Raw genomic sequence first — 12239 nt, forward strand, 5'->3', positions numbered from 1 at the left:
GCCCTTAATCTCACCTCACAGGCTACCAGCCTATACAGTGGGTTGGGCCAGCTGGGGGTTTTGATGGATATTAGCTTTTTTTTTTCCTGGCCATTAGTGTGGCCAAGAGCCATCTTTCCTCTGCTTTTAGACAAAGGGAAGGCAGATCCCCTCCTGGGGGGTGGGGGAGGGGGCAAGAAGAGACACTTTACCAGTTTTGAGAGTCAGGTTCTCACGGATCTCCTCATGGTCACAGGGATGAGTAAAGTCAAAGATGCTGTGTCCTGTTAGCTCTACCTGTTTCAAAAACAAGGTTAGGTCTCATTATTCCCAACACTGAAGTGAAAGGCTCCAAGAGAATCTGAGCCATTGTGCAGATTTGGAGGCAGGGAGGAGACTGCATCAAGAAGTTCTTCTCGCCACCCCAGGTCAGTGTTAGGTCCACAGGCACATGGACTAGAAGAGGACTACTGACAGGGGCAGGGGCTTGATGCATGGGGTTGAACTGAATTTAGTCAGGAGAAAGCTGCCTATCAGGATGGCCATCCGCAGTGCCAAACCCAATGCCAGTGGGTGGTACCGTATTCCTGGGGTTTGTGGCCCGAGGCAGCGAGCATCAGAGTGGTCATGTGCAGGGAAAAGGTCAAGCGATATTGTGACCTACGGCTTCCACTAATTTATCCCCCAAATAGAAATGTTTTCCCTTTCTGAAAGAGGTAGAGGAATTGGTCACCTGGGTGAGTCCCATGAACTTGCTGATGTTTTCTGATAGAAAGATCATGTCGCCATCTTGGGTCACCACAGCAATGAAGCCCTCTAAGGCTTTCAGGTACAAATTGTCCATCTGCTGGTCAGCCTCAGCTTCAGACTCATTTTCAGAGCAAACTGGAAAAAAGAGGGGACAGTTTACATGAATGTGGTATTACAACAGATATGATGGATATCTGCCGGGATGGCTCACGGACATTAGGGAGGCTCTTCTGGAAACACACACCTGCCAGCTGACCACCCAAGTGTCTGCCACATGCCAAAACAGCAGGCACTGGATGAGCACCACTATCCAGCACAGTCTGCCAGGAACTTGGAGACAGTGTGCTATAATGACAGGGTACCTGGAGCACTAGTAGTACTGGCCGTGGCAATAGCCATCAATACAACAGTAGTCAAAACAGTAGGAACAGAAATTTTAGCTGCTGATGTATATTGAGCAATTATTACATGTGAGGTACCGCACTAAGCATTCTAGAGAGTCTTCATGGTGAAGGATGAGGCGGGCACTATTCGGATCTCATTTTACACATGAGGTTTAGAAAGGTTAAGCCATTTGCCCAAGGTTGGGAAGCTAGCAAGTTGCAGAATGCAGAAGTCACATTCAACCTTTAAGGCTCTGGAGTTGAATCAGTTTCTATTACTAGATCAACCTCCTATTTTGAGCAAATAACAACCTCTGTGAACATCAGTTTCCTCATCAGCAAAATGGAGGCAATAATTTCCATCTCTTTGAATTTCTAAGAATGAAATAAATATGTAAAATGCCTGATATGATGTCGATACTTGTGAATCTCTCTCCCATCGGCTTCTTCTGGAATACCATCACCACACTCACATTGCTCCAAGTCTGCATAGGGAATATATATAGCACGCAGAGATACAAAGCTACATAAAAATTCAAGGGTGTCAGAGCTGGGTCCCAAGGAGGAGTGTAGACAGTAAATGCTCTAGGGGTCAGAGAAGGAGGGGGTTGCTTCAGGGAGACAAGAGACAACGGTTCCAAAGAAGGGGATTTGAGGAGACTCATGAAAAAGAGAGGTTTGATTCTGTGCAATGAAAAGAGAAGGGCTTTCTGAGCTAAACAGGGTTGGATGGACACAGCAAAACAGAGCAAGCTCCCTCCCAGAATGGAGAAGAGGCTCATCTAGCTGAAGAAGAGGGTCCGTGTCCCAGTCTCAGAGATTGGGCTGGTGAGATAAGTCTAGCGACCTAGAGGGCCTCACTTTCCTGTCAAAGGAGTAGAGAAGAGGAAAATCAAAGCATTGCCTTGAGGAGATGAATGTGGCTATAGCATACAGAATGGCTTGGAAAGAATGAATCCTACAGTATAAAACAATGAGGAAGCATATGCATTAGGTAGTTGCTGGGGGCAGCCTAGGAAATCATCTACCCTGCATCATCCACTTTGTGTACCCTAGCTTATCAAGGATACCTCTGCTCTCTACAAAATGTAGACTGACTCAGCTCTTGCACCAGACCAGAATCCCTCTCAGACCTTAAGCCCCTTGTGGTTATCCGCAGACAGCAGACTTTGTTTCGGCTACCCTTCTCCTAGTTCATTATTTAATTCCAAACACATTGTATTTATTAAAATTTATATTCATCTAGTATAAGCAAAATCCAAATATGCCTCACTTGATTTATAGAACAAGAGGATTAGAGAGTAATTTGTCACGGGTAGTAGTTAATACTCACTTAACTAATAGGAGTCTTTCAAATGGAGACTCTTTAAACGAGTGTGAAATGCAATTAGATTTACGAGCCACTTGGCAAGGAACACATCTCTCCTGTGCAGTGCTGACCTGGGGCCTTTCTGCAAGGCAATGGATTTAGTTAAATGTCTTTCCTCTTGCTCTGTAAGCTCTTAAACGTAAGCTTAAGAAGAACAGATCCAAACTAGGAGATATTCCTACCAAGGGACTACTGTGGTACCACGGAGGACCAGCTATCTTTCAGGACACGCAATCAAAGAACATATACCAGAGTTTTAGATGCTGCCATTTCTGCAGGAAAACAGAGTGGGGCCTGTACAAGGCCAGACTGGCCTTCAGAGGCAAGAGTCGCGCTATATAAGGCATTATTCTGGTGGTCTTCCCTCTGTTTGCCAGATTGGTGGGATGCATTGGGGGGAATGCCATCAGTTCACACCCCAATGCAGGCAGCCAGCCCACGGAGGGAGGCCACATGAGAATGGCCTTGCTCTATCCACATGCCTATACTTAGTCCCCGCTCAGCGTCTCTCTCCATATCTCTGTCCTTGGCCGGCTAACGAGTTGACTGGACCATTGAGGATGTACCCATGTTCCAAGAGTGAGGGATACAGCTGCGATTGGAGTTCCCCCAGGTCACATCCATGTTTAAATAGAGGCCTTATGAGGGATGGTGACGGAACTCAGTGCACACATCAGGACCACCTGGAGGGTTGGCTGAAACAAAGATTTCTGGGCCTGGGGCTGCTACATAAGTTGTGAGGCCCAGTGCAAAGTAAAATCTGGCACCTCGTGATAAAAAATTAAGCCAGTCTCAAGGCCCTTCCAAGTGCACAGCCCTCTAAGACCGAACAGGTTGCACACCCTTGAGGCTGGCCCAGAGGGGCCCTACACCCAGGGCTCCTGATTCCGCAGGTCTCAGGTGGGTCTGGGAATGTGCTTCACTACCAAGTTCCAAGATAACAACATGCTGTTACCTCCAGGACCACATACTGAGGGCCATTACCCAAGTCAGTGCCAGGCCCTGCAAGTGACCCTGATGTGGGGAAAAGCAGCCAGTGTTGGCAGGGGCTGACTGATGGGGGGAATGAGTGAGGAGAGGTTTTTAACACACTGAGGTCACACCTGATAGATGGCCACCTTCTCCAGACTGCCAGAGGCCAGCCCTGTGGTTTTTGGCCTACAGAGAAGATATTTTCTCTTCAATTTCTTTGATCTCAGTGGTAATACCGACTTCAAAATCTGGAGTGATCCCAAAACAACTTATTTGGGCTAACTAGGCCCAGAGGAAATAGTTCTGCTTAAAATTTCCTGTTTTTAACAGTTCCACGGCCGCCAAGCTGGTCTCCATCGTGCCCAGTGCACTTGCTTCCAGGAGGTGGCGAAGTTGGCTTCGGCAGTGGTCCCCTGGCCTTATGAGGGAAGGAGGGAGAGGGTGCTCTGGGGCCATGAAGGGAAACAGATCATCTTGGAACTGAAATCAGAATGGCTGGAGGGCCAGGAAGCCAGCAGGCTGGCCCTGGGGGAGCCTGGGGCAGCAGGGCTTGGGCAGGGCCTCTTCCTTCTGTGGAACTGTTTGCTCTCATGGCACCTGCTCATCCTCCTGGGAGCTTCTGAGGGAACTGGGCTCCGTCACTCCCAGCCTGGAGCTGGGAAGCAGATCCTTGCCCAAGGGCCAGGAGGCTCCTGCACATGACTCCTCGGCCTTTGCCGGTGAACATCAAGTCTTTCCTGATGCAACAAGAATATTCTAGTAAATGTCAGGCAGGAGGAAAGATGAGCTGTCTGCCCTGTGCTAGGCACAAAGTCATCTGTCTACAAGTGTCACTGTGCACTCAGTCCTGTCCTTGAGAGAATCAGGACTCCTCAGAGAGTAAGAGCAACACTGTCCCTCGAAGCCTCAGACAGCCAGCTGTAAAGTGACACAACAACGAGGAGGAAACCCTCAGTGCAGAATAAAGTAAGGAGCCCACAGCAGGGGCCAACTGGTTCTTTCAGTGGTCTTGGGTCCTAGGTCTCAGTGGCCTGTTTCCCAGGACCCTTTGGGAGCAGTAGAGTAAAAGGCACTCTGCTGAGAGGGAGCATGCTCGGCCAGGGGAGCACAACAAGATTCTTTAATGCTAAAAATAGCCCCCGTAAACAGGCTTTGATGCCTCCCCACAGCCAGGATATGTGCAGGCTGAGGTTTCGGAGCACTTTTTCCGGAGCACCGCTCATTTCCTTCAGGCAGCCCCGCCCATGTGGGGAGGGACACCACGGGAGTCTGGCGTCTGGGGTGAGTGGGACAGGGTGGCAGAGCAGACACCACCTACCTTGGGCTCTGAGACTAGGCTGTCCCTGTGATGCTGCTGGTCAGGGTGCTGGCTACAATCTTACCCCCTCCCCCAGCGGGGGGCACTTTTCCTCTGGGTTTTCTCCTCTGGGAAATTCCAGGACTGCTTTAACGATTCCTAAACTGCTCTGGTACGGCCTTCCTGCTTCAGAAGTGCTTGGCACTTAGTTCCCATTGCAGGGTCTTTCCTTTCAAAGGTTTCACCTAAACTGGTTTCTCCCCTTCAATCCTCCCAGCACGTAGAGCCATCAGGGTCCCCAGCTTGTCCTGGGTGTGCGGATTGTAAATGCAGTGCCAATCAAGGCACAAGGAAATCACCTGCCAGATCCTCTGCCATTCCTTGGGCACTAACATGGGCAGGCTTGGGCTACTCATACCCCTTGACAGAAGGTGTGTGTCCCACCTTCTGTGAGCACCGGAAATCCACCACTGGAGATTCCTGTCTTTGTTCTTTACCTATCTGCTTATCCTATCTTCCCTCTACGTATATAACCTTCTATAAGATACAGCACAGGGTTGGGTTCAGCAAATACCTATGGTCCGACCAGACTTCTTTGGTTTAAGTTAAAGGAATGATCTGAACAAGGTCAGTATTTCTAGAAGAGAATGTACATTAGCTGTTCTCTGCCATTAACATCCTCACATGAATCAGCTCATTGGCTTCCTTCCAAACAGGACAGAAAAAGGCCTTGATTTGGAGTGGGTGGGGCAGTAAAAAAGTAGGGGTGAAAGCCAGAGAAAACAAGTCTGAAAGTGGGGCATATGAGGGCACCAGAAGCTCTATCTGCCTCCATAGTTTTTCTCTATCCCACTTTTCCTGCATGGAAAGGTCATGTGGTTCCTTGGTTAAAATGACATGTCCCATATTTTAATGTCTTTCCCTTAGTGGTTGAGAGACTGGGAAATCATAATCTCCTGTTAAGCCAACATCTTCACTAAGCAAAGGCAATGAATCAAAAATAAATCGGAGGGTTCCCTTTAGAAACCTGCTCAGCTGAAAATGAATTTGATATCACCATGTTTGAGTTTGGGGAAGCCCCAAATCAATTTTAGAGTGGAAACAGCCTATTTCATCTATTTACTGATGGTTTAATGCCCTCAGAATGTAGAAGTGACCTTCCTCAGTCCCAGTGTGTAAGGCTCATCTTGAAAGAGGATTTAAGACAATTAAGTGGTATTTTCACCGACGTTCCTGTCAGAGTGTTCTGTCCTCAGCCCAGCGTGGAAGCGAATATCATAAAGCTATTGTTTCAGTTTGCTTCCTGTGATACGAATCTCAATCGGTGGCCCCGACCCACAGCCTGAATGTCTCAACGTTGAGGTTTCCTCTCCAACATTCCCACACACAACAGCCTACTGTGAAAATCAAAGGGAAACATGTTACTAAGTAAAGAAGAAACTTTTCTAAAGCCAAACCTGGTATTTTTTAGCCTTTTGAACTCTGAGATATGCAACCAGCTATTTCCTACTATCAAGTGAGCCAAAATCAGTGCTTGCTCACCTCCGTGGAAATGCTCAAATAATGAACTCACAATTTGACTTGGAAAAGCGTGGCAACTTTGCATTTTTGACAGAAACTGCTGAAAAGTGGGTGTGAGGATAGGAAGGGTTTGCCCTGGGTTTCTTGGACATCATTTCACCAGAAGCCGATTCTTATTACGAGTCAATGTACTCGCTCATCCAATTTTTTTTTGTTTTGTTTCTAAGCTATAGTTTATTCAGCAAGCTAGAGGATATGGCCTTTTATGTCATCTTGATGCCCTAGCAACGCTGCAGGTACGGAGCGCTGTTCCCTTTGTACAGATGAGGAAACTAAGGCCCACAGACGGGAGTGTTCACAAGGCTGCGGAGAAAAAAGGCAGCCACGCAGAGATTCCAATTGCAGGAGCCCTGATTCCCTTCTCACCAATTCCGTATTTCTCTCCATTATGTGCCAAGTATTTAAAAAACAAACAAACTGTGATTTAAAAAGTCAAAGAGCCTGTCTCACATACAATTTCTGAAAACAGTTTCAACACTGGTCCAGAGAATGCCTGGCAGGAGCCTGGGAGAGGGCGTGGAGAAAAGAGGGAGCCGAGGAGCCATCTCGTCCTCCTCTGGCGGTGCTGGTTCTGTGAGGGCTTCTCCTTCAAGGACATCAGATGGCCAAAAGTAGAAATTTTTTATCCTTTTCTGTCATTTTCTTTCCTTGGGACAGAGAGGCCCAGAGCCGATATGCTGGGGGTTCTGGTCAATCTAGGGTTGAGTCCAGAGAGAAAGTAGGCAGTTTGTGTCCACAATGCTCAGCAGCTTCTGAGCTCAGACGTGTGATGTCCCACTGAAGTCACTCTGGTCCTATCTCCATAGGTGAGTCTAGCAGGTAGGGGTTCACACCAGCACACACGCAAGCAGAGGGCCCAACCTCTAACCGGTGGGCCTAAGACAATCTCTGAACTACTGAGAAGGACAACTAGGCTTGCATGGGGACAAACACAGATGACAAATCCCTGCACCGTGAGCAAAGACAAGAACAACTCTATTAAGGTGTAAGGACCTCCTGAGCATCCACCACTCAGGGCCAGCCCTGATCAGCTCCTAAGTGTCCCCCTTTGACTGTGGTTCCCTCCTCCAGGCCCCTCAGCCCTTGTCCACATCTTAGCCTGACCAGGTTTGCAGAATCTCCTGTAATCTCCTATCTGCCTTTCTCAAAAGGACCTGAATTCCAGGTAAAGACTTACCATGGGCTAAACGTGTGAATTTGAGCAACCTTAACTTTCCTGTTCCTCACTTCTCTGTGAAACCAGGAGAAACACCACAAATTCAAATGCATTCAGAGAGACATCCTAGGATTGATAAATGACCCCTCAGGGCCTCTCTGTTGGCAGAGGAAGGGGTGGTCAGGAAGAAAGCAGCGGCTAGCCTGGAGGAATTACAGCCTAAGAGCAGAATTTCAGGTACCACGGCAAGGAAGTAGGGGTGTGGGGAGGCGTCTCTCTCTCTCTAGTCATTAAATCCTCCACGGCCTACTCTGTGTGTATAGTAGATGATTCCCACACTCCAGACACTGCCCTCAGCTTCCGGGAAGAAGAGCCTCTTAAAGTAAAAAAAAAAAAAAAGAAAGGGGGACACAAGGTCTCACAATGGCTTCTCTGGGAGCCTTTCTTCTATCAGGCAATGCCAGCTTGGCCCGGCTTTGGCTCATTGTTCCTTCTTTCTGGAGCGTCTGTGACTGAGTCTGCTGTGGCCTTGCTTTGTTTGTAGAGATTGCCTCTCCCCTCAGCGCTCCCCCACCCCCTGCACTACTGGCTCTTTTCCGAGATTGGTAGTCAGTCCTGCGACATAGGCTTAGCCTCCAACCCTTGGGCCCTCTGAGCCGCATTCTCTCCCCTGAAGGTCTTTCCCCCATATCCTTCCTGTGCTCAGGGCCCAGAATAGCACAGGCTGGTGTGGCCTCTTGGCTTCACACTGGATTCCCTCTGCTAGGGGCTTTTTTCCTGGAATAGCCACTTTGCAATGGGATGACAGAACCAGCCTGTCCCCAAGGTATCACACTCACTCAGGAAAACTGAAAACGAACCACAAAAGCCCCTGTCCTCCTGACTACCTCCTTCACACGAACCCCCTTGGACACTGCCCACCTGGAGCGCCAGACCCTCTGCGGCACGCTGCCCAGAGTCCTTACAGAACGGACAGACTAGACGAGATTGCCACATAGGATCTGGAACTGGAAAACTTCTCGGGCTGCCTCTCCCTGGTCAAGGACCAACAGGAAATGGTTTTTGAAGAATGTAACCCTCTGAGAAAAAAGAATGTTCTGTGAACCATGAGTTGCAGAGATACGAGGGAGGGTGAGAGTTTATGGGTTCTCTGGGGAGGATGACACATGAGGCGGTCATCAGCCAGAGGCTCCCCCATGGAAATGATCACCCTAGGCCATGGTTCCAGTTAATTCTCACAGGCACCCTATGCAGTAACCATGTTTAACCCCATTTTACAGGTGAGGAAATCAAGGTTCATAGAGAACAAACGACCTACATGGCTCAACTGGCTAGACAGAGGAAATAATTGAATGGGCATACCATCACGACTGTCCCAGAGAAGACAGCGGCAAAATGCTTCCTGTGGGCAGGTGCAACCTATCTGGGGAAGTCAATGAAGACACTCTTGGTTCTCCCAGGCCCCTTTCTTCTCCTCACCTCCAGGTACCATGTGTTTGCTTGATCCTGACCATGCCCTCCTCCCCCAGCTGTGTTCATCGTCTAGGTCATTGCTGGAGAGATGTTCGACATGAGGGAAAAGGACACCAATGCTGGGGGCGGGATGTTTGTAGAGTAGGGTGTCAGAGAGGAAGGCTTTGCACCTCTGGCACCCTGGGGGCTCTTGGGTGTAGAAACACGCCGGTAAGGCTGCCCTCTGTGCCCTCCCGGGGACCTGCCACTCTCACCTGAGGACAGGAGCTTGTGTGTTCGCAGGAAGCTGATGGCCAGGCGCATGATGGAGGCCTTGTCCAGGTGGGAGCTCACGCTGTGGGGCAAGGGCAGCTCATGGGCCAGTTCGTAGAAGACCTCCGTCTCCTTGCTGCGCCGGCACCTGGCAGCATCTCGGGACTTCTCCTTCCTCCTCTCTGAGCTGCTCCTAAATTGAGACACAAGGAATTAGTCCTCAAAAGTTCACCATCACCTTATCACACCCCTGGTCAAGACACGGCTGGGGGACCCCAGAGCCAAACTCTCCCATGGAATCAATGTGGGCTCGCACTGGTGGCGGGCACCCTGCAGCCTGCTGCCTGCTTTATGTGGTTGGTTCTGCGCGTGTGGGTATTGGTGTCTCCCCAATGCCTCCCTCCTCCGCCATACCCATGGTGTCCAGGACAGCACCTAATATGGGGAGGGTAACCACAAAGACCCACTGATGAAGAGAACTAACTGGCAATGCCTTCGATCTGGTCCTGGGTTATCTGGGGACAGGGGTCCACATGCAGAGATGGGAAAGAAAGGGCGAGGAAGCAATGGTCAGTGGCCCGGAGGTCAAAAGCTCTAGAGAACAAGATGAAAAACCATCTCAAGAGCCTCTTTCTGGATAAGATGCACTCAGGAAAAGTGAAGACTTATATCTCATTTAATATCCGAGAGTGATTTCCCCAGCAAAACTTGAAAATGCCATCTAGCCCAAGAGGAACTGCTACCTAGACATGCATCAGCCAAAGAGCACACCTGTCAAGAGCTAAAAAAGAACTGTACACAACCAGAGATATGAAAAATTGTGCTCTATATGTGTAGTAAGAATTGTAATGCATTCCGCTGTCATATATGAAAAGAAAAAAAGAATAGGTGCAAATACTTTTTCTCTCCAGACTCTGCCAGCCTAGATCAAGAGTTTCTAGTGCTCATTGTCCTCTTTGCTGCAGCACGGAGGAAGGAAAGATGACAGATATCAAAGCCTACCTCTTTGGGGAAGTACTAAAGAAACCCTTGGTCTTCGAGTTTGAGCACGGGCAAGTTTTAAAGCTAGAATGTCTGGGCTGGCATTCTAACTTCTCAGCTTGCTACCCTGGCGAGCTTAAGTTACCTGAACAGTTAGTTTATCTTTATTTTCCTCATCTGTAAAATGGTAATAACTGCACCCACCCCACAGAGTTATTGAAGGACTAAATGTGATTATTTATGTAAAATATTTAGCATCAGGCCTATCCCAACTGTAAGCAACCACTGTTAAAAATAAAATATCTGTTGATGAAAAGATTAATAGGTGTATAAAATTCCAAAATGGCATAGGACAATCCTATTTTCATAGAAATGTATATGTTATACATTGTATTTCCTATATATCATATAAAAATGTGCAGAAATATGATAAAATTATAACTTCTTATAGTGATCACTGACTTTTAGGTATTATCTGAAATAGTGCCATGCAGGTGTCTCTAATGCAAACAGCTATCCTCAGAAGCAGGTATCATTATACCTGATTTACAGATGAGAAAAGGGACCAACAGAGGCTAAATTATTCGCTTGTGGCTGCTAGCAGGTGAATGGGGAAGTGGGACTTTGCACGGAGCAGATGGGCCCCAGATTCAAGTCACTTGGCCATCAGTGACTTCCCTGTCTCTTTTTCTTCAATACTATTAACAGTTACAGGGTAGTGGACATTTTCCTCTCCCCAGGGTTTAATCTATATTTTCTTATGTTTCTACAAATAGCCTACATTGCTTGTGTAACAAAGAAGTTTCTTTTTCAATTTTTTAAAAAAGTGTTCAATGCAAGCTCATGCCTCTTGAGGCCCCCGTCCAACCATCTCTATCTCGCTCGCTCAGCTGCCTTCTGAGATTTCCCAAATGAGGGCTGCTTCTCTTTTGTTTGGTTTTGCACAGCCTGTTATCTGGACACAAAATTCATATTGGGGGATTCACAGATTGTTGACACGTCTCTCAAACCCCTCAAGATTTGGGGCAGAAGCATTGTTTTGACTTTACGACAAATTTCATTTACAAAGACAGAACATCCAGCTCCCTGGATGGATTAAGCAATACACACTCACACTGCAGGAAGAATTGTCCAACAGCTGCTGATGGTCAGGATGATCCTTCAGAAAATTGTGAAATTTCTTTCTTATCCTCCCTTTTCTGTTTTGGTTTGTTTGTTTTTATCTAACCTTTGCTCCCTCCTTTTTCCCTGGCTTTCAGCTCTCAGGACTCTTGCCCTTCACCCCATTCATCCTACCTTCTCAGAACCCGCCTTAGGGCAGTTTTGCTTTTGTGACCAGACTTGAAGGACAGTTTGCATGTTAGTCCCTTGTATGTGCATTTTAATCCTGACCTTTGATGGGGAGCAGTTAAAGGTTTGCAGGAACTGTGGCACAGGAAAGGCAGGTGGAAAGGGGGCGGGATATTAACATTGTATACATCATGCTGCTGCGTCAGGAGAGCCAGGTAAAAGGTGTTGAATTCCACTCTCTCGCACTGACCCTCATATCCTGACAAAAGCACCATCAACACACATTCCACTCACCAGGGGCATCTGGAGAAGCCATGCCCAGACAAAGAGATTCCAGCACAGGCTGCCACTTGAACAGCAGCATCTGTAAGCACACGGCTTCCCTTTGATGATGGCCACTGCCCCTTCCTCAGAGAAGTGCACGCAAGGCAAAGGAAGAGCCCGAGAGGGAAGAGGCACCCTGAAGGCAACGTTCTGACAGTGGCGTTCAAGATCTGAGTCCTGCGTTCAAGATCTGAGTCCTGCCGTACTCCTTCAACCACACAAACATTTACTGATACCTATGTATATGGCTGCTGCTGCACCAAGAGACCTAAACCTATGACCGCTTTATAATCTTCTTACCAACACAACTTGGAATGTCTTGTTTACATAACTTATAGATGCAGAAATGGAGACTCAGCCATATCATGTCATTTCCCCAACGTCACAAAGTTAATGCCACCATGAGTCCTTGTTTACAGTCAGTGAGCGGAC

General features: G+C 48.0%; 1 protein-coding gene across 1 annotated transcript in view; it reads right to left on the reverse strand.

The window, feature by feature from the left end:
• The window catches only part of Epas1 (endothelial PAS domain protein 1), an 83123-nt gene that overhangs the window by 29432 nt on the left and 41452 nt on the right, over positions 1-12239 (reverse strand). Inside the window, exons 2-4 of the mRNA XM_005324504.5 lie at positions 9215-9405; positions 713-864; positions 192-276 (exon numbers count right to left, since the gene is read on the reverse strand). Of these exons, the coding sequence (XP_005324561.1) occupies positions 192-276; positions 713-864; positions 9215-9405 (428 nt within the window). The remainder of the gene's footprint in view (positions 1-191; positions 277-712; positions 865-9214; positions 9406-12239) is intronic.

Source organism: Ictidomys tridecemlineatus, chromosome 12 (genome assembly GCF_052094955.1).
Source record: "Ictidomys tridecemlineatus isolate mIctTri1 chromosome 12, mIctTri1.hap1, whole genome shotgun sequence".
Classification (NCBI taxonomy): Eukaryota; Metazoa; Chordata; class Mammalia; order Rodentia; family Sciuridae; genus Ictidomys; species Ictidomys tridecemlineatus.